Here is an 18,960-nt window from a genome sequence, read left to right on the forward strand (position 1 = left end):
ACAGACAAAAAATTGATCACTGAATTATCTAAATTGCTCTGTCTCTATTTTTTTCTTCGCCTTTTTGAGATAAGGCTGTGCTACAAAGCCTTCGCTGGTTCAGAATGCACCGGGCAAACCAGGCTGGTCTTGAAGCTGTGGTGATCAATCCTTCCTGCCTCTTCCTTCTGAGTGCTAGAATTATAGGTTATCAACCAGCTTCTTTTTCATTAAATTTTATTTTTAATTTATGTATATGTATGTGTATGGCATGTGCACAAAGGTGCCCACAGAGACCAGAAAAGAGAGTCAGATACCCTGAAGTTAGTGAGCTGCTGGATATGGGTGCTGGGAAGTGAACCCAGCTATTCTGGACAACAGTATTTTTAACTAAGCCATCTCTCAGCCCCTTTTATTTTGTTTAAGACAGGTCTTCTGTAGCTCAGGATGGCCTTGAATCTACTACATTTGAGATTCTTCCTAATCCTCAGTCTCTGTCTCCCAAAGTGCTGTAATTACAGGTGTGTCCCTCACCATGCCTGGCTAAGTAACTTTCTATACTAACAAAAGATAAAGGCTATACAGTTAAAGACTGGATAAAGAGCTAAACTTGTCTGAGTGATGGGGTCTAACCCATAGACTTGCCCATATCAGGCAAGTTGTTTACCACTCAGCTAAATCCTGAGCAAGATGGGTTCCTTCCCTTCTTTCTTCCTAATTTTTCAAGCAGGGTGTTACACCATAGCCCAGGCTGGCCGGGACCTCATTAGATAAGATTATCATCCTTCCTTAGCCTTCTACATTCTAGAATTAAAGGTGTGAGATGCCATGCCTGTGGGGTTTTTGTATGTGTGTTCATGTGGATCCAAATCTGTACTTGTGGGGGTGGGGTGGGTGGGGTCCACTCTCATATGCTGTTTCTCATGGGCTATCCATATTATTTGTATTTGGAACCAAATACAAATCCTTTCCTAGAGTGTGCTGAATGACTGAATCATTTCTCCACCTCCATGACTAAGGATGACCCTAAGGGCTGAACTGAATGCACTTCACAACCTCAGAGTAGGAGGACAAGGGATGGAAGGTCACACTTAAAAGTGGTGTGCTTGAATGTCAAGCTGATAAGGGGTGGCGTTGCGATGGGGTTAGGTCAGTGTTAATTTCAACTTGACAAAATACAGAATTACCTGCGAGATGGGGCTCTGAACATGACTGTAAGAGATTATCTTTCAAAAAGAATTACTGCTTGTACTTTGTACACGTGTTTGGAGGTAGATATGTGGAATCGTGCATGTATGGAGGTCAGAGGACAACACTGTGTTTTAGGTTTTCCTTCCATTTTGCTGTGGATTTGGAAGGGAAGAAAGCAGCTGTCAAGCTTCTGTCGCGTGTGTTTAGATCTACCTGATGAGTCATGTCTTCAGCCCAATTGTGACTTAGTTAATGAGGTGGATGACCATCCACCACAGTGAGTGGTGTCCTTCTTCTAAATGGGACCTTGAGAAGGGGAACCGAGAGCAGCTCTTATTTATCCCTCTTCATTTTCTGACTGTGGATGTGATGTGACTACCTGCTTCAAGTTCCTGTTGCCCTGACAAAGATGAACGGTAGCTTCAACTGAGAGCTAAAATAAACGGTTTATCCCTTAAGTTTCTTCTTCTAAGGCATTGATAACAACAGGAAAGTAACTAAGTCTCTAAACTCATAATTTATTATTATTATTACCCACAGGTCATAGTTTATTAATTAATGGACTGAGCCACTGAGTAGGACTGAGGCAGGCAGGTACAGCAAAGCCCTATCCAAACATATTAAAGTCAGTGCTGGCGAGATAGCTTAGTAGAAAGCATTTGCTGATAACCCGAGTTTCAACCCTAGGGCCCAGAGCGGAAGGAGAGATGCAACATTTCAAAGTTGTCCTCTGATGGTAGCCTGCATACATGAGTGTACGCACGCGTGCACACACACACATTTTAAAATTAAGAAAATGGAAGCCGGGCGGTGGTGGCGCATGCCTGTAATCCCAGCACTCTCTGGGCAGAGGCACATGGATCTCTGTGAGTTCAAGGCCAGCCTGGGCTACAAGAGCTAGTTCCAGGACAGGCTCCAAAAAGCTACAGAGAAACCCTGTCTCGCCAAACCAAAAAAAAAAAAAAAAAAAATCAAGAAAATGGTATTAGAGTTGGGGTTCAGTTTAAAAAGTGTCTGCCTAGTATGTAACAATATCATGTATCAAGTTTGGGGGGAAAATTCAGCATGTGGGAGAGTGGGAGAGGTTGGAAGATCAGATGTTGAAGATAACTTTGGCTACACAGTGAGTTTGAGTCCAATCTGGATTGAGTCCCTATTCAAAAACAAACATGGGAAAAACATGTTATTAATCTTTTTTAAAGACTTTACTTTTATTTATGTGTCTACATCACAGGGGTAGAGATGTTTTCTGATACCAGAGGAGAATAGGGAATGCTAGGATCAAGAATCAGGTCTTTTAGAAGGTCAATAATTGCTTTTAATCACTGAACCACCTCCCAAACCCAATCCCAAATATTTTCCAATTAAGTACTCGCAATTACAGAAACATCCATCTCATCAGGAAATGGATTTTTCCTAACAATCCCAGAAACTTGATGCTAAAATCCTAAAAATGAACAAGGTGGGGGAGGGATGAGATGTATAACTGGATCTCTGTTTCTTTCCAATGTGGCCATATTGAATAAATCTCCCTTTTCTGCTGTCTGCACTCCACTACTGTGCCTTGAATTGGCAAATTAAGGGCTAGTGGGGGAGAAAAGTTTTTTAGGACTGTCAAGAGTAGCTTCTAACTGTAACCCTAGAACCCACACTGTAAGAAGAACTACACACACACACACACACACACACACACACACACACACACACACACACACACCCTTGCTACTGCCCAACACAGAAAAACAAAAACATTTCTAGTAGCCTAAAAAGTTCCTTAGGTACCCTTTCATTGAGAACATCACAGAAGCAGGTCAAGGAGGTACCCACTGTTTCTGCTTCTTCTCAATACTGATTTCTGCCTTTCCAGAAGTTCATATAATGGAAAAAGCTGGAAGTTTACAGCCAAACAATAAAACTGCATGACACTTAGAATCTGTCTTTGAAGTGATTCCTATCTTCAGCCAAAAAGTCAGGCCTTCTGCCTTCACTGTGTCTGTCTTTTACTTTGGCTAACCTGACTAATCCTGAGCTCAGGCAGGTTAATCTGTAAAGGAACGGTTGTCCATTCTATCTCTAATCTTTTTGCCTTTCAAAGCTGAAGGCAGAGAGAAGTTACTACTTTAAAACACTGGATTCTCAGAAGAATCATCAATGCCCCAAGCCCCGTAAGGGCAATTGTTTATGAAGTGAGAGACCCCAGAGCACGAGAATCATCTGAGATCCATCTTGCCCTCTAAATCACGAGGACTTCTTTCAACTACTTTGCAGAACCAGAACTGGTGTCACCAACAACCAGTCCATATCTTGATCAGTACTGATATAATCTTCCTTCTGGAGGAAAATAAAAATCTCTAATTCCCAATTCTTCCTCAACTGAAAGCAGAAACACATTTCAGTACTCTAAATATGGTCTTTCCACTGGTAGACAGTAACTGTTGGACTAGCTGGATCAGAGCCTGCAAGCCTCTTTACTACATTCCCTTTATATATAAACCCCTCCCTCATCGATTCTGTTCTAGAGAATCCCTGACTAATACAGGGGGTATAAAATTAAACTCAATGTTTTATGGCCTTAACTTAGTACAAGGCTGCTACTGGTTGTCATCTGCAGGGGAACTCTAAGACAAAAAGTTCAGCCAGAGGGCTTGTTAACCCTTTAGAATAGCTGTAGTTACATATATATATTCCTCCTACCTAATTACCATCTTGTCCTAAAAGTTGCATGTTTTGTCAAACTTCTGTCACTTCTGTTCCCAGAAATGCCCTCCCAATACTTGACAACTCCTGCAGTTTTGGGCCTGCAAGACAGGTCAGAGCATGGAGAACACGTGCGGCTAAGTCTGAGGACCACATGGTGGAATTAGACTCCTGTGAGCTGTCCTCTGACAGTCACTCACATATGTACACACACAATATATAAGTAGGCAAATATTTTTAAAATAAAATCTGCAATTCTTTTTCTGTTTTGTTTTTCGAGACAGGGTTTCTCTGTAGTTTTGGAGCCTGTCCTGGAACTTGCTCTGTAGACCAGGCTGGCCTCGAACTCACAAAGATCCACCTGCCTCTGCCTCCTAAGTGCTGGGATTAAAGGCATGTGCCCCACCACCTGGCCCAGATTTATTCATTCATGTGTTGCACCTGCATGTATGAGTGTGTACCATGTGTGCGTTTGATGTGTAGTTCAGAAGATGCCCTGGAACTGGACTCATGTATGTTTGTCAACAACCATGTGTGTTCTCTGAACCTGGCTTCAAGAGCAAGAAGTACTGGAATAGCTACAAAAATGTTCTTAACCATTAATCATCAATCCATCAATAATCTCTTCTACACCTAAGGTTTTTTTTTTTTGCCTAAATATATTTAAGCGCAGCCAAAACACATTTTGGCCTTTTGAGGACAAAAGACAGGGGCTGGATCCAGAGTAACTGGAGTTGCTGATGGCTGTAAACAACTATGTGGATGCTGGGAAGAGAATCAATGTACTCTTTAAGACAGCAAGTGTTCTTACCTGTTAAGCCATCTCTCTGGTCCCTTTTTTGTAGCTTCTTTCAAAGAAACTGATTAGTCAGGCAGTGATGGCACTCACTGCCTGTATAGAAATAAAAAAAATGGGACATTAAATTGAACTTGCTGTGTGTGGGGAGAGCATTTGTAGCATACCTCATATATGGAAAGGTCAAGGGACAAGTTATGGGAGCTGGTTTTCTCTTTAGCATGTGGGGTCAAGGATCACAATTTAATTTTTTAAGCTTGGTGGCATGTGCTTTTAATAAGTGAACTATCTTGCCCTTCCCTAACTTCCTCGCTTAAATGAGAATCTTTTTCTTTTTTTAAGACAGGGTTTCTCTATGTAGCTTTGGAGCCTGTCCTGGAACTTGCTCTGCAGACCAGGATGGCCTTTAACTCACAGAGATTCATTCACCTGCCACTGCCCCTCAAGTGTTGGGATTAAAGGTGTGCAATACCACTGCCTGCCTTTTTCTTTTTCTTAAATTGAGACAGGCTCTATAACCCAAGCTGTCCCTTAACTCACAGATTTATCTGCCTCTTCCTTCAGATTGCTGAGTGACTTGGTTCTCTGTTGGCCAACCAGCCTCGCTCCCCCTCAATTTTATTTTATTTTATTTTATTTTATTTTATTTTATTTTTTTTGCCATCTCTCAGCTTCCTAAGATTAAGCTCCTTGTTTTTAGGGTTTCAAGTAGTCCAGACTAGCCTTGACCACCAGCATCTACCTCCTTACTGATAGTAACAGCCCTAACCAACAACAAAATGTTTGTTTTTGGTAAAGGAAATATAACTCCTTTCATTATTTTTCCCCAGTTACTGAGGCTTAAGCCTAAGGTCTTGCATAGGCATGTTCATGTTAGCCTCTGGAGTAGCAGGGAATGAAAACAGAGTCTCCCAAGCACGGAAATTTCGGTGTGATCGTATCCATGACCCACTAAAATAACGTTTATTCTTTCTTTTATCTTATTTCTTCCCCCACTTTTTTTTCTTTGTTGAAATAGGAACTCAAGTAGTAAAGGCCAACTTCAAAATAAAACATTATATTGTTGAGGTTGGCCCTGAATTCCTGACCCTCCCATCTCTACTCCCCACTCCTGGGATTAGAGGCTAACGTCATAATGCTATGCAAAAGACTGGAGCTTTCCATGTACTCCAGGTTGGTATGAACTGCACAGTGATCCTCTCACCTCAGCCTCCAGAGTGCTAGGATCACAAACTGAGTCCCATGCCAGACTTAGAAATCTCTGTCTATTCCAAGGTCATGAAGATTTTTCTCCTATGTGCTCAAGTTTTATGGTTTTAGAAAGTTCACAGAAATCTATATTTCAAGCTAAATAGGTCTACAGTCAATGGTCCTCTCTCTCTATAAAGTCATCTGCTGTTTTCTATTTTTGTTGAAAAGACTGTCTTTGTAACATTAGAATCATGTTTGAGAAGAATGAACTAAAAGCACACGAGTGGTGGCTGCAACCCCAGAATTTCTGAGGCTGAGACAGGATTTCTTTGATTTCTAGCCCAGGCTGGGTTACACAATGACTCTATGCCAGCCTGAAAAAACATCTCACCAACCCCTTCAAAACAACAAACAAATGAACCAAAAGGCAATGTATAAGGTCATACAGACAGATCAGTGGTTAAAAGCACTTGTTGCCAGGTCTGAGTTCCATCCCTGGGACCCATATGAAAATAAATAAATAAAAATAACAAGAAAAAAAGGCATAACTGATGTCTATAAATTGTCCTTTGACCTCTATCCTGTGCCCTTGTGACAAAAACACATACAATAAATAAATATGATAAAAATATTTTTAAAGGAAGTATATTAGGAGTAACTATTTCTGGTCTTTAAACATTTTTTAAAAATATATTTATTGTGATTCAGATCATCAAGCTTGGAGACCTACACATTTATCAACAACACAAACTCAAAAGCCTTATTTCCAGACTTTTTGTTTCAATAAAGCATACTATATGTTTATAGTCCTGGCAGGAACGGATATTCTTTTCTTAGAGACAGAGTTTCACTATGAAGACCTAGCTGGCCTTCAACTCACATAGATCTGGCTGCTTCTGTTTCCCAAGTGTTAGGATTAAAGGGGTATCTTAGCTACTGTTCCATTGCTGTGAGGAAACACCACGACCAAGCAGCCTATAAAAGAAGGCACTGAATTGGGGATTTGCTTAGTTTCAGAGGGTTAGTCCATCATGGTGGGGAGCATGGCGGCAGGCAGGAATGGAACTGGAGCTGTAGCTAAGAGTTTACATCTTATCCACAAAATGGGGGCAGAGAACAAGAGACTGAGCCTGTTGTGGGCTTTTGAAACCTAAAAGTCCAACCCCAGTGACACACTTCCTACAACAAGAATACAGTTCCTACCCTTTACCAAATAGTTCCTGTAGAGTAAAAAGGACAACTGGAACAGGAAACCAACCAATCATTGAGCACTAAGCAAGGCGGAAGAGAACAGAAGAACCTTGCTAGGTAGCTACTTAAGGGGGGCTGAGCAAGGAATAGCAGAAAAAATTAACAACTTTTCGCTGGAGCCAGAAGAGATTGCTACATTTTTGAAGGGGCTTCCCCTGTAGCACAGTGTTAGCAAAAGAAGTAACATCTTGGACCAGAGAAGAAGCAGACAGCTCTGTCAGAACGTTTTCCCTTAAGGGAACAGAGCAGAGCTCAGTTGTATGGCTCTCAAGGAGAAGACTATTCCCCACCGCATCCCAGCTTCAGGTAGCCTGGCTTCCTGGCTTAGTCAGGACACCTGTCCTTCAGGGCTGAGCTGTCCTATTGCAGCTCTACCCCTCCAGAGCTGTCCTATTGCGGATCTACGTATAGCCTGGCTTCCCGATACATCAGAATATCTCTGGAACTCCACAGCTATAACACATTCCCCCATAGTTCCAATCACTGGAAATCAAATATTCAAGTAGATGAGCCCCGGTGGTGGTGGTGGGGGTTCATTCTCATTTAAATTATCACAAAGGATAAGAAACTTGTGCTCTTCCATTTGGCTACCTTGGTTATACGATAACTGAAACAGTATTCCTTCACAGAGATCTAATATAAGGAAGGAAATGGCTAGGGCCATTGGTCAACCAGAGGAGGAACTTGTCTTCAGGAAAGTTTCACCAATACTGATACTAGCTGAAGCCTGAAGCCCGAAGAACTACTTTCTTTCTTGTAGCCCTGGTTATCCTGGAACTCCCTCTGTACACCAGGCTGACTACAGCTCTGACTCTGGAGTGCTGGGATTAGTGGTGTGCCACCCCCACCTGGCCTTTTTTTGTTTGTTTGTTTGCTGGAGACAAGGTCTCACTATGCTCAGCTCTGACTGTCCTGGAACTATGTAGACCAGCTTGGCCTACAGAGCTGTTAGGATTAAAGGCATGCACTACCATGTTCAACTTAAAAATATTCTTTTAAGGTTTATTTATTTTATGCCTGTGTTTTGCGTGTGTGTGTGTGTGTGTGTGTGTGTGTGTGTGTGTGTGTGTGTATCTGTGTCTTCTGACCGTTCCAGTTATGGTGAAATGTCACATGGGTTCTGGGAATCACACTCAGGTCCTCTGTAAGAACAAGTATTCTTAACCACGGAGCCATCTGCCCAGCATCAGGACTGTTTCAGATGCACATTGCTCATCCATTTAAACCTCATGCTAGGACTCCGCTGATAGACTTAAAGGTAGGAGGTCAACGGACTTCTCTGTACCTCTCCTAAATACAGGAGCACAGGATAAATATCCCTATATTGCTTTTCTCTATTAATCTTTTTTTTCTTTTCTTTTCTTTCTTTTTTTTTTTTTTTGTTGTTGTTTTTGGAGACAGGGTTTCTCTGTAGTTTTGCAGCCTGTCCTGGAACTAGTTCTTGAAGACCAGGTTGGCCTCGAACCCACAGAGATCCGCCTGCCTCGGCCTCCTGGAGTGCTGGGATTAAAGGCGTGGGCCACCACCACCCAACTGCTTTTCTCTATTAATCATTTAACTGACCTTCTGAGACTAGGTAGGATGCTGTTCAGGCCTACAGTAAAAGTTTGTCTATTCTTTTACCAATATCACACTGTCTTTGTGTAGGTATGTGTGCTGTATGTACAAATGTGTGAACGGGTGCACACAAAAATGCAGGTGCCAATACATGTATATGCTTGAAGGAGGCAGAGTTCAATGCTGGGTGTCTTCCTCAATCTCCACAAAACAGGGTCTTGCACTGAATCTGGAACTCATCAATTTGGCTTCTTCAACTTTTGTTCTTGAAAGAATGAAACTATGCTAGTATTTTACATATGGGATTTTTTTGGGTGTGTGTGTGTGTGTTTATGTGTTACTAACATACAAGAGAGGAAAATGCTTTAACAATGGCACTATACTCTTAAATGCTTTTATGGTTTTTGTTGTTATTTTGTTTTTCGAAACAGGGTTTCTTTATGTAGCCTTAGGTATTCTTGACTGTCCTAGAACTCTCTCTGTAGACCAGGCTGGCCTTGAACTCACAGAGATCTGCTGGCCTCTGTTTCCCAAGTGCTAGAATTGAAGGCATGGTGCCACCACTGCCCAACTCCCTTTTATGCTAAATGAGGTCTCTGTATTTCAGGCTGGCTTTGAAATCTTGGGAAACTCCTTGGTTCAGCCTCCCAAGTACTGCAGACACAAGCCTGAGCCACCACCTCTGCTGGGCACTGTATAAATCTTAGAATTAGTGCCTGTGAGATGGCTCAGCGGTAAATACACTTGTGGCCAGGCCTGAACACCTGTGTTCAGTCTGCTCAATCTTAGGGTTCCACAGGACAAAGAACAGAACAATTTGGGAAAGTTGTTCTCTGACCTCCACATTTGCAATGTGACATGTATGCACCATGAGCAAACACACACATAATACGCAAAAACTCAACAAATATATATTGTAGACATGTGCCATAATGTACTGTTGATAAAAGCCTTACCACCCCCTTAAGTTAATTCTGAAAACTTTCTCATTCTAGATTTTAAAAATAAAAGGAAATACATTACAGAATCTGCCCATCATTTCAAATGAATTTCATAAAGACCACATTACACATATAAACCGGTTTAGAGAACTGTCATCTTAATGTTTAAGAGTCATCTATCTAAAAGAATGAAATACGCTTATTATTTTTTTGATATTGTCTTATGTAACCTAGGTAAGCTCTACATAAAGTGCAATGTCGGGGAAAGAACCCAGGGATGCATAAATGCTATGAAAGCACTAATATCAACTGAGCTACAATTTTGGACCTTATTATTATCATATAATGTAGCCCAAACTGGCCCCAAATTCACAGCAATATCTCTTGCCTCAGTCTCTCCAGTGCTGGCATTACCAGCTTACTTTGTTGTTTTTTTTTAAATTTAAATACTTAACGCATATATTTGAGAGATTTATCTTTAAATATTTCATGGATGACCTAAGGGAACTCCTCATCCTGCTTCTACCTCCCAGCTGCTGAGATCACAGGCCAGTGCCGATACACTCCCAACAATAGTGACTTATTAAAGGGCTTCAAGCCATACTATTACAGAATATACTATTTTACATCATTTCAATTCAAAAAATGATGAGTGTGCTCTGTCTGTTGTACTAAGTAGGTGCACATGTCCAGACCCCTGTGGAGGCCAGTGTGACAAGTCTGGTGCTAGGACCCGAGGACTTCTGCAGCAACAGCACGTGCTCTTAACTGCTGAGCCAGTTTTTAAAAGTAAAATGATTTTTGCATTACACATTATCACTGACACTAAGATGAAAAGACCATTTTTTGTTTGCTTTATATATTCATTAAGTAGCAGATAATAAAACAATAGCACTTACTTGCTGAAGAAGTACTCTCAGATGAAGACCTTTTACGGGTGGGGCTACAATTTGTGCTTTCTGATGACCTCTGGGGAAGTTTATCTGAAGTTGACTGGGAACCTTGGAAGAAAGAAAAACAAAGAAATGTTAGTCAATCCAAGACTACAAGAAGTGTTTATCAGATCGTGCTGTGATAGAATAGGGAATTTTAGCTGCTACCACTGCCATTGCCTGCAGCAATACAACACCAGGTAAGCTCCCAAGAAGAAAATAAATAAGAAGAGGATAAACCATGCCAGATGTTACTGACAGAATTTCCCAGGTCTCACAGAATTTATATATTAGCAGAGAAACAGAACTCTAATTTTAATGGTAGGATAAAAATAAATTGTGATTTTTGTTTCATCACTATAAAATACTTACTGATAAAAATTGATAGTCTAACCTGTTCCTTATTTTTTATTAAAACTCATCATATAAACCAGTAAAACATGATACAAGTAATTGAGAAATAATTGATGTGGGAATGGCATATCCATCTTAGGTATCTCATTTAATAGACTCAGATAAAAAGTAGAAGCTTAGACCTCAAGGTCATCATCTTTTTTTTTTTTTTTTTTTTTTTTTTGAGACAGGATTTCTCTGTGTAGCTCTGATAGTCCTGGTACTCTCTCCGTAGACCAGGCTGGTCTCGAACTCACAGAGCTGCCTGCCCCTGCCTCCTGGGTTCTGGGATTAAAGGCATGTACCACCACACCAAGTGAAGTTCATCATCTTATCCAATTCACCAAGTAATTTTCACATTCTATTTTCTTCTATAGAAAATTCTGAAAGAACTGGTTATAAATTTATTTGTGGGATGCATATGGTATACACTTACGGTTACTTAGTTTATAGTTATAAAATGTCATAAAAACAATTTTCCTTTAAAAAGTCTAATAATTTTAGCAAAACTACGCACTGGTGCAGCACATAATTCAGTGCATCTATTTTCAGGAAAAACAATGATGCTCAGGAACGATTATTTTTCTACACAAATATTCTTGTTTCTAATACTCCTTTCATAATAATCTAAAAGCCAACTGTTTAAAATACATAATAAACATCAATTTTTTGTCAAAAGAATTAGCACTCTAAATCATTCACTTTTGTAGCTAAAATAAGCTTTTACATACAATTGGAGGCACAAAAGAAACCAAAGGCTTGAAGAGGAGACTATGTGGAACTGCCTCTAAGACTTAACTCTAATGAAGACAGGATTTAATTTCTGAAGGACAACACAGAACAGAAGAAACAAACAGGGCTAAGTTTCTATGATTTCCCTTCCTCTAGGAGAAAAAGTATGACCTGTTTTATTAAATACTTTCTTTCTTCTTTGTTCTTTTCAAGACAGAGTTTTTCTGTCGCTTTGGAGCCTTTCCTGGAACTCACTCTATAGACCAGGCTGGTCTCAAACTCACAGAGATCCGCCAGCCTATGCCTCCTGAGTGCTGGAATAAAAGGTGTGCACCACCACCCTCCAGCTTAATTAGTTTCTTAAGCAACACCAGTGGAATTATTATTTTTGTAGGCTACTGGCAGCATTGACCAGATAGTATGTGTGACTCACTACTCAAGCATGAGAAGTCAGATACTGGATAAATTCAGGCTGTGACAGTGCTCCCTACTTCTAAAACAGTGATGACCGATGTAAGATCTACTCAAGAACAAAGACAGTTTAGTTTTGAATTCCAAAGAGATATGAAAAGGGATTTTTGGAAACAGTACAGTAAATCCCCATGGTGCTGGCTCAGAATGTCTATTACAGAGCTAATAGTATGATAAAATAAAACATGTAAGAGTAAGGCAAGGCATCAGTGAAGACTAAGAATCGATACATAAGACTTCATATAAGGACAGATATATTCTTGCTAGTGAGGCATGTAGCCAAGTCAGAAGACAACAGTGGCCACTGTGCTCTATCAGCATCCCTGATGAATGGGCAAACAGTGTAGATTCAGTGCCCGGGAAGAAAGAAACTGAAGAGCACTCTCAATAGCTTTCTCTCAGTTTTAAGTTAGCATCCATCGGGAGTTTTTTCATGGCTGGTGTTTGGCTAGACTGTGAAGGTGGGAAGAAACAGAAACAGAGAACAGGAGCTTGTTTAAGGTTGTGTATGTCATCACACACTACATTTCAGATGGTATTTGTGCTGTCTGCTCTTGAGCTCCATCTTAAGCTATTTGGTTAACTTTCCCCCAAATTTTTTGGTCATCTTCAAAGTCTTCATGGAGGCTTCAACTATACCTTTGATCATCAGGATATCTGAGAATCACCCTGCCTGGCCTCACCCACCTCAGGGTAAAGAGGGTACAGGCACTTTCTTCAAGCTCCTTCTTTTGGTGGCATCTGGAGCTGCTTAGGAGGCAGTGGGAGGTGGAATAGGGGTCAGATCCCCGGAGATCGTTATTGGCAGCATTGTACAGCAATTCCTGAGAAATTGAAACAATTGAGAGAGAGATGGCTTAGCTCACTTAGCTTCTGAGCCATTTTTCATTTTCTGAAAGTAATGGAGGCCAGCAAAGTATCATTAAAATGTAATAGTTGACTGGAATAAAAATTCAGGAAAACTATCATTTTTCATTTGTAAAAGTGTGTTCAAATCCCCTGCTCATACAGAGTAGAGGTGTTCTTAATATTGCATATTTAGAGAATAAAGTTGTATCCATGAGATATGCTCAAAAGCAGTGCTAACAGGTGCAGGAAGAGAGGAGAATACCTGGAGGAAAAACAACGCCCAATGATTTAAAGTAAACAGACTTAAGGCTGGAAAGCAGTGCTGTAACTTTTGAGCAAGAAGCAGCAACCTGCTAAAGATGAATGAAGTATGTGAAGTTTATCACTATAAAAACTATAAGTTTATCACTATAAAAACATACTGCCTTGTTAACTTCCATTATACAGGTCAGTGATTAGGGAAGAATAGGAGAATATCCAGAAAGAACTAACATGTCTCTTCCAGCAGAGTCCCCAACATAGCTCTATGTCCAAACGTAAGACAAAACGAGATGCAGATGCAGAGTGGAGTGCAGGACGGTGTTAAGGAAGAATGGAGCAAAGTAACCTGGGTCTGATTGCTCCATCTTTAGTAAATTAAGGATCAGGAGCAAAGCAAATCAACATGCCTTACTCTGGTTTATTAAAGCACTCTAAATCATAAGGCCGAGTCCCAAAATGGTATAGTAAATGTAATGTCACCTTACAAAATTCAATGTGGCTTATACGTGTTAGTGACTATTACATAGGAAGAGGTTCCAGATACTGGCCATGCTACCTTTCTATTGGGGAAGAGAATGCCAATGACTGAAACCAGGGTCTTGTGCTTCACTAAGTGGAAAATTCACCATTATTGTAAAAAAATATCTTAGATGTTAAATACATAAGTAACTAACAAATTTAAGTGAATATTCAATTTTAAAATAAGAATTTAAGGAAAGAAGAAACAAATTCTAGTCAGGAGTTGAAAGTAACCTATAGGCCGGGCGGTAGTGGTGCACACTTGGGAGGCAGAGGCAGGCGGATCTCTGAGTCTGAGGCCAGCCTGGTCTACAGAGTTCCAGGACAGGCTCCAAAGCTACAGAGAAATCCTGTCTCGAAAAACAAACAAACAAACAAACAAAAAGAAACTAACCTATAGCTATCAACACTTACCTTAAATGTAAAGTGAATACAATTAAGATGTCCTCCAAAAACAAGGACACCCAAGCAGGGAAGAACTTGCAAGACAGTCATCTGACTCTTTAGTTTCTCTAGGAATGGATTGCCATCTAAACCACAGCAATAATATAAGATGTACCAAGAGAAATCGGACCCAGGTGTCCAGCTTTCTGTTTAGTTCTTTAACAAAGGACAAAGCAGTTTTATGCTTCCCCTATTTATTTTTTTGTGCTTCCTATTCCCAGTTATCTTCTAAGTGGAGTTACAACTTTGTTGTATCCAGCTTTGGAGAAGCATTACTCAGTTTCACTTGTAGTGAGGAAAGATTTGCCAGCAAAGATATGCAAAGACTTGATTCTACAAAACAAGGTGTGTTTACATGGAATTTAAGCTCAAGAAAATGTAATGCCACCTCAAAAAAGTGCAAAAGACACACAAATAGAAATAAGTAAGTTTCCACCATTTCTCATTTCAATTTAGAACAAAGGAATATAGATGGAAATTCTTCAGTTCATAGAATTGTCAATTAGGAATATTGCTGGGGTCTCAGTACTCAGACCACAGCCTAGAAACATGTTTAGAAACTACATACACATAAGTAAAGCGTTAATTACACAGAAAGCAGAGAACATATGCTTAAATAAAACAGGACTTATAATAAAGGTATAGTGATTCTTAGGAGTCAATTCTTAATGCCTGCTGGTAAGAAAGACATTTTCGTGAAGACGACAGCAGAGTGCTAAGGAGGAAAGCCAAGTATCACAAACTAGGATGCTACATAGAGGGATACAAGACCTGAAAATAAACTCAGATATATAAAGAAACCTCAGAAGTCATTTGAATTACAGTATTTTTGAGTTTCATTAGTCCATTATTTGATAAACTTATAAGACAAGACTTTGAGAAAATATTTGTATCAATGAAGGCAAAAAGGGGAAGATGGTCTAGATGGTATGCACATAGCAAGAAAAAGGGCAAGAATGTCAGAAAATTGAAAAGGGAAAAAAGAACACAAACGGATTATAAACAACAATCTAAGTTTATAGTATCCACAAAAATAAGACCAAACAGCTGTCATAAGGTTGCTTTTAAAAATATCTTGATTAAATCTACTAAAAAAAAAAAGAATGCTATTTTCACTGATAACTGAGAGTAAGCAAAGAGTCAAATGGTCAAAGCTATCAGAATCAATAGAGAAAACTACCACAGAGAGTGTCTCTGTGTGTAGAAAAGTAGAAGACTCACAAATACATAGCTGTGAGATGACTCTGTGAATAAAGAGTTTGTGAATAAAGAGTTGTGAGTTTGCTGAGCAAGCTTGAAGACCTGAACTAGGTCCCTGGAAGCTACCGAAGGAAGAGAGAACTGTTAACTGATCTCTATATACATCCTAGGGCATGTGCACTCTCTTACCGGAGCAAACACCTGTGCATAAGTACGTGAGCACACACACAGAGACACTCTCACTCCAACTTGAAGAAAAAATTGTAAACAAATTTAAAAAAGGAAAAAAAAAAAGCTGGGAGTGGTTACAGTCAGAGATGGACGGATCTCTGTGAGTTGAGGCCAGCCTGGTGGTCTCCATTGGAGATCCAGACCAGCAGGGATATATAGTGAGATTCCACTCTCTCAAAACAAAATAAAACAAACAAACAAACCTGCTGGGTAGTGGTGGCACATGCCTTTAATTCCAGTACTCTATGAAGACAGAGGCAGGTAGACGTCTGTAAATTTGAAGCAAGTCTGGACTATAGAGCGAGAACCAGGACAGCCAGAGCTACGAAGAGAAACCCTGTCTTGTAAAACTAAAACACAACAAACAAACAAACACAAAACAAACAACAACAACAAAAATCTAACACTCACACATTCACAATGAAAACAAAGATTCAACCTAACTACTTCATTAAGGCCTTAACTACTTCAAAAAAAAAAAAAAACAAATTTTCATGGTGCTAAATATGAATTAGAAAGAACGCACAGGCCGAGCATCATGACCGCCTCCAGAACTCTGGAGGTGGAGGCAGATTAGCCTGGTTTACACAGGAGATTCCAGGTCAGCCAGAGCTATAGAGTAAGACTTGTCTCAAAATAAATAAACGAAAAAGAAAACAAGGAAACCAGTAATTTGGCCAGACAAATTTATTTCTTCTGTCTAAATCCATATTAAAGGCTTTTTACAAATTTATATACGATAGATCTTTCATGTACCTTATTTGGAATTCAATAAACAACACTCACTAATTAGGAAATTATTATTACTAGTTTTTTTTTTTTTTTGCCTACTACTCTACACGGATCTACGGTGGACGGTGGAAGATTGTGGGTCATTCTGCAGGCCGCCGGGTGATGGTGACAGATGGTAACGGAATTACTTGTGGTGCTGGGCCGGGGAATCGAACTGGGGTCTTAGGGCGGAGCGGTTGGGCGCTCTACCCCTGAGCCGTCCCTCCGGCTGGTGGAAATTATTTAAACGAGCAAAATGTCTGATGTTTCCAACGCTACAAACATCTTTAGATTAACCATGGAAAAACTAACTTGTGCTAGATTTAAAATGGTGCTTAGTGGTGAGTTCAAAGATGTAGACTTATTTCAAAATAGTGTTTTAAAGTAATTGAATCATTTCTTTCCAAAAATTAAAGCAGGGCACAAAATTTTAATTTTTTGAATGTGGTGTGCATGTCTGATTTGCATGTGTGGAGGCACATGTTTGTGTGGGAACATGCATACATGTGGTGGTCTGAGTGAGGCTGATGTTGGGACCATCCTCAATTGGTCACACACCTTAATTGAAGTAGGATTTCTCAAACCCACAGCCTATTGATACTGACAGTTCTGCTTGCCAGCTTGCTATGAAGAACCCCCGTTTCCACCTGCTAAGGATGGAGTTACAGGCAGGCTGCTGTCTGTCTCAGGCTTATGTGGGTTCTGGCATTTTAACTGATAAGCTATTTCCCCAGCCTCAATATTTAGAGACTTTGATGAAGTATTTTGTTCCTGGATTTAAATTCTACATCTATTCCTCAATCTCTTGAACACAACAGTGCTACATGTTTTTTGTCAATAATTTGAAAGGTGGGATAAAAGCAGATCTTTAATAAAAACAGGTGTTTCTGACCATAAGAAATACATTTACAGAAAGTAATTGCATTTCATTTACCATATTAGTTAAATCCACTAAGAGGAGGGAAATATTCATCAGAGTCTGTGCTAAAAACAAACAAACCCCCACAAAGTACCTTTTCTCCCCTCTAACTGGGGAATTCCTCACAAAGCAAAAATTAGATTATTTACTAGGGAGGTGGAGACAGGAAGGGATATGGCTGGGTAGAGAGGAAAATAAGGCAGGAGGAGACAAGGAGCTCAGGATTTAGTTTGAGGTTTCGAAGAGATGGCAGTCAGTCTGAGAACATGTAGAGACAGGTTACCCATTCAGTCTGAGGATTTCGTAGAGGTAAGACCCAGTGGTGGCTGCTCTGCTTTTCTGATCTTTCACTCCAATATCTGACTCCAGGTTTTTATTATTAAGACCAATTAGATTTGCACTACAGATACACGTATATACCCCGCCACATACACACGTACAAACACATTATTAAAGATATATATTAAAAGAAAAACTCACAGAACTTTGAGTTAGTATTGGTATGGATAGATTCTAATTGGTAGGGTGCATGCCTAGTATACGGCAAACATGGCACTGCATATCCATGTAATTCCACAAGACTGAGGCAGGTGATCGGGTCATCCTTGGCTACACAGCCAGTTTTAAGATCAGCCTGGACTACTACACGAGACAAAAACCAAAAAACTGCCAGCCAAAATATAAAAAAATATACCTAGATAATAATTTTAAAAAATGCTGAATAGTCAAGTTTAGACATTCCATGTCAGATACCCGTTCTCACCAGACATATTTCATATCTACCTAATATAGATCAAATAATAGATTCAATTACCAGAAATAGATGAAACCAGGAAACCTAGTCTCTGTAATTAAGTATATAACGTTAAGACCATTAAGTCTTTCATGGTTAGTACAGAACAACATATAAATTAAAAAACTGGTGTCTGTATTTGTCTGTGGCCTGTGCAGATATGACAGCCAGACACAGCAGGATATCATCCCCAAATGTTTTCCTACTTATTTATGTTCTATATGTATATGGCTGTCTATGTTTATGTATTTGTCTGCATGTATATCTGCACACCAGAAGAGGGAATAAGATCCCATGGGACTATAGTTATAGGTAATTGTGAGCCACCATGTGGTTGCTGGTAATTGAACTCAGGACCTCTGAAGAACAGTGCTCTTAACCACTGAGTCACCCCTCCAGCTCCACAAAACTGTATTTTTCTTTCTCTCATTCTTTTATTTTTCTTTTCCGCCGAGACAGGTATAGCCCTGGCTGTCCTGGAACTCACTGTGGACCAGGTTGGCTTCAAGTTCAGAGATTCGACTGCATCTGCCTCCCCAGTGAAACCACTGCCACCTTATTTTTGAGACAAGATTTTAAACTGAACCTGGAGCTTACTACTTTGGCTAGATACCATGTTTGGCTTTTTGTTGTTGTTGTTTGTTTCTTAATGGATATCCATGAAATGAACTTGGATATTCATGTTTGCAATGCAAGCACTATGCTCACTGAGCCATCTGGCCAGCCCTGGATTATTATTTTTTTGCTGATTTAAGTCAAGAAATAAGTCAGTTTGATGCTTGTGGGTTGTTTGCTCTGTTTTGTTTTTTGAGAAAGGTTTCTCTGTGTCTTGGCTGTTCTGG

The 18,960-nt window shown here is 40.0% G+C and overlaps 1 protein-coding gene across 4 annotated transcripts in view; it reads right to left on the bottom strand.

The window, feature by feature from the left end:
• Window positions 1-18,960, bottom strand: part of Ash1l (ASH1 like histone lysine methyltransferase) — a 147,546-nt gene that overhangs the window by 81,631 nt on the left and 46,955 nt on the right. For all 4 annotated transcript variants that reach the window (XM_087897354.1, XM_087897355.1, XM_087897353.1 and 1 more), the window contains exon 4: window positions 10,503-10,604. In XM_087897354.1, coding sequence (XP_087753480.1) covers window positions 10,503-10,604 — 102 coding nt within the window. The remainder of the gene's footprint in view (window positions 1-10,502; window positions 10,605-18,960) is intronic.

This window comes from Myodes glareolus, chromosome 17 (genome assembly GCF_982192425.1).
Source record: "Myodes glareolus chromosome 17, mMyoGla1.1, whole genome shotgun sequence".
NCBI lineage: Eukaryota > Metazoa > Chordata > Mammalia > Rodentia > Cricetidae > Myodes > Myodes glareolus.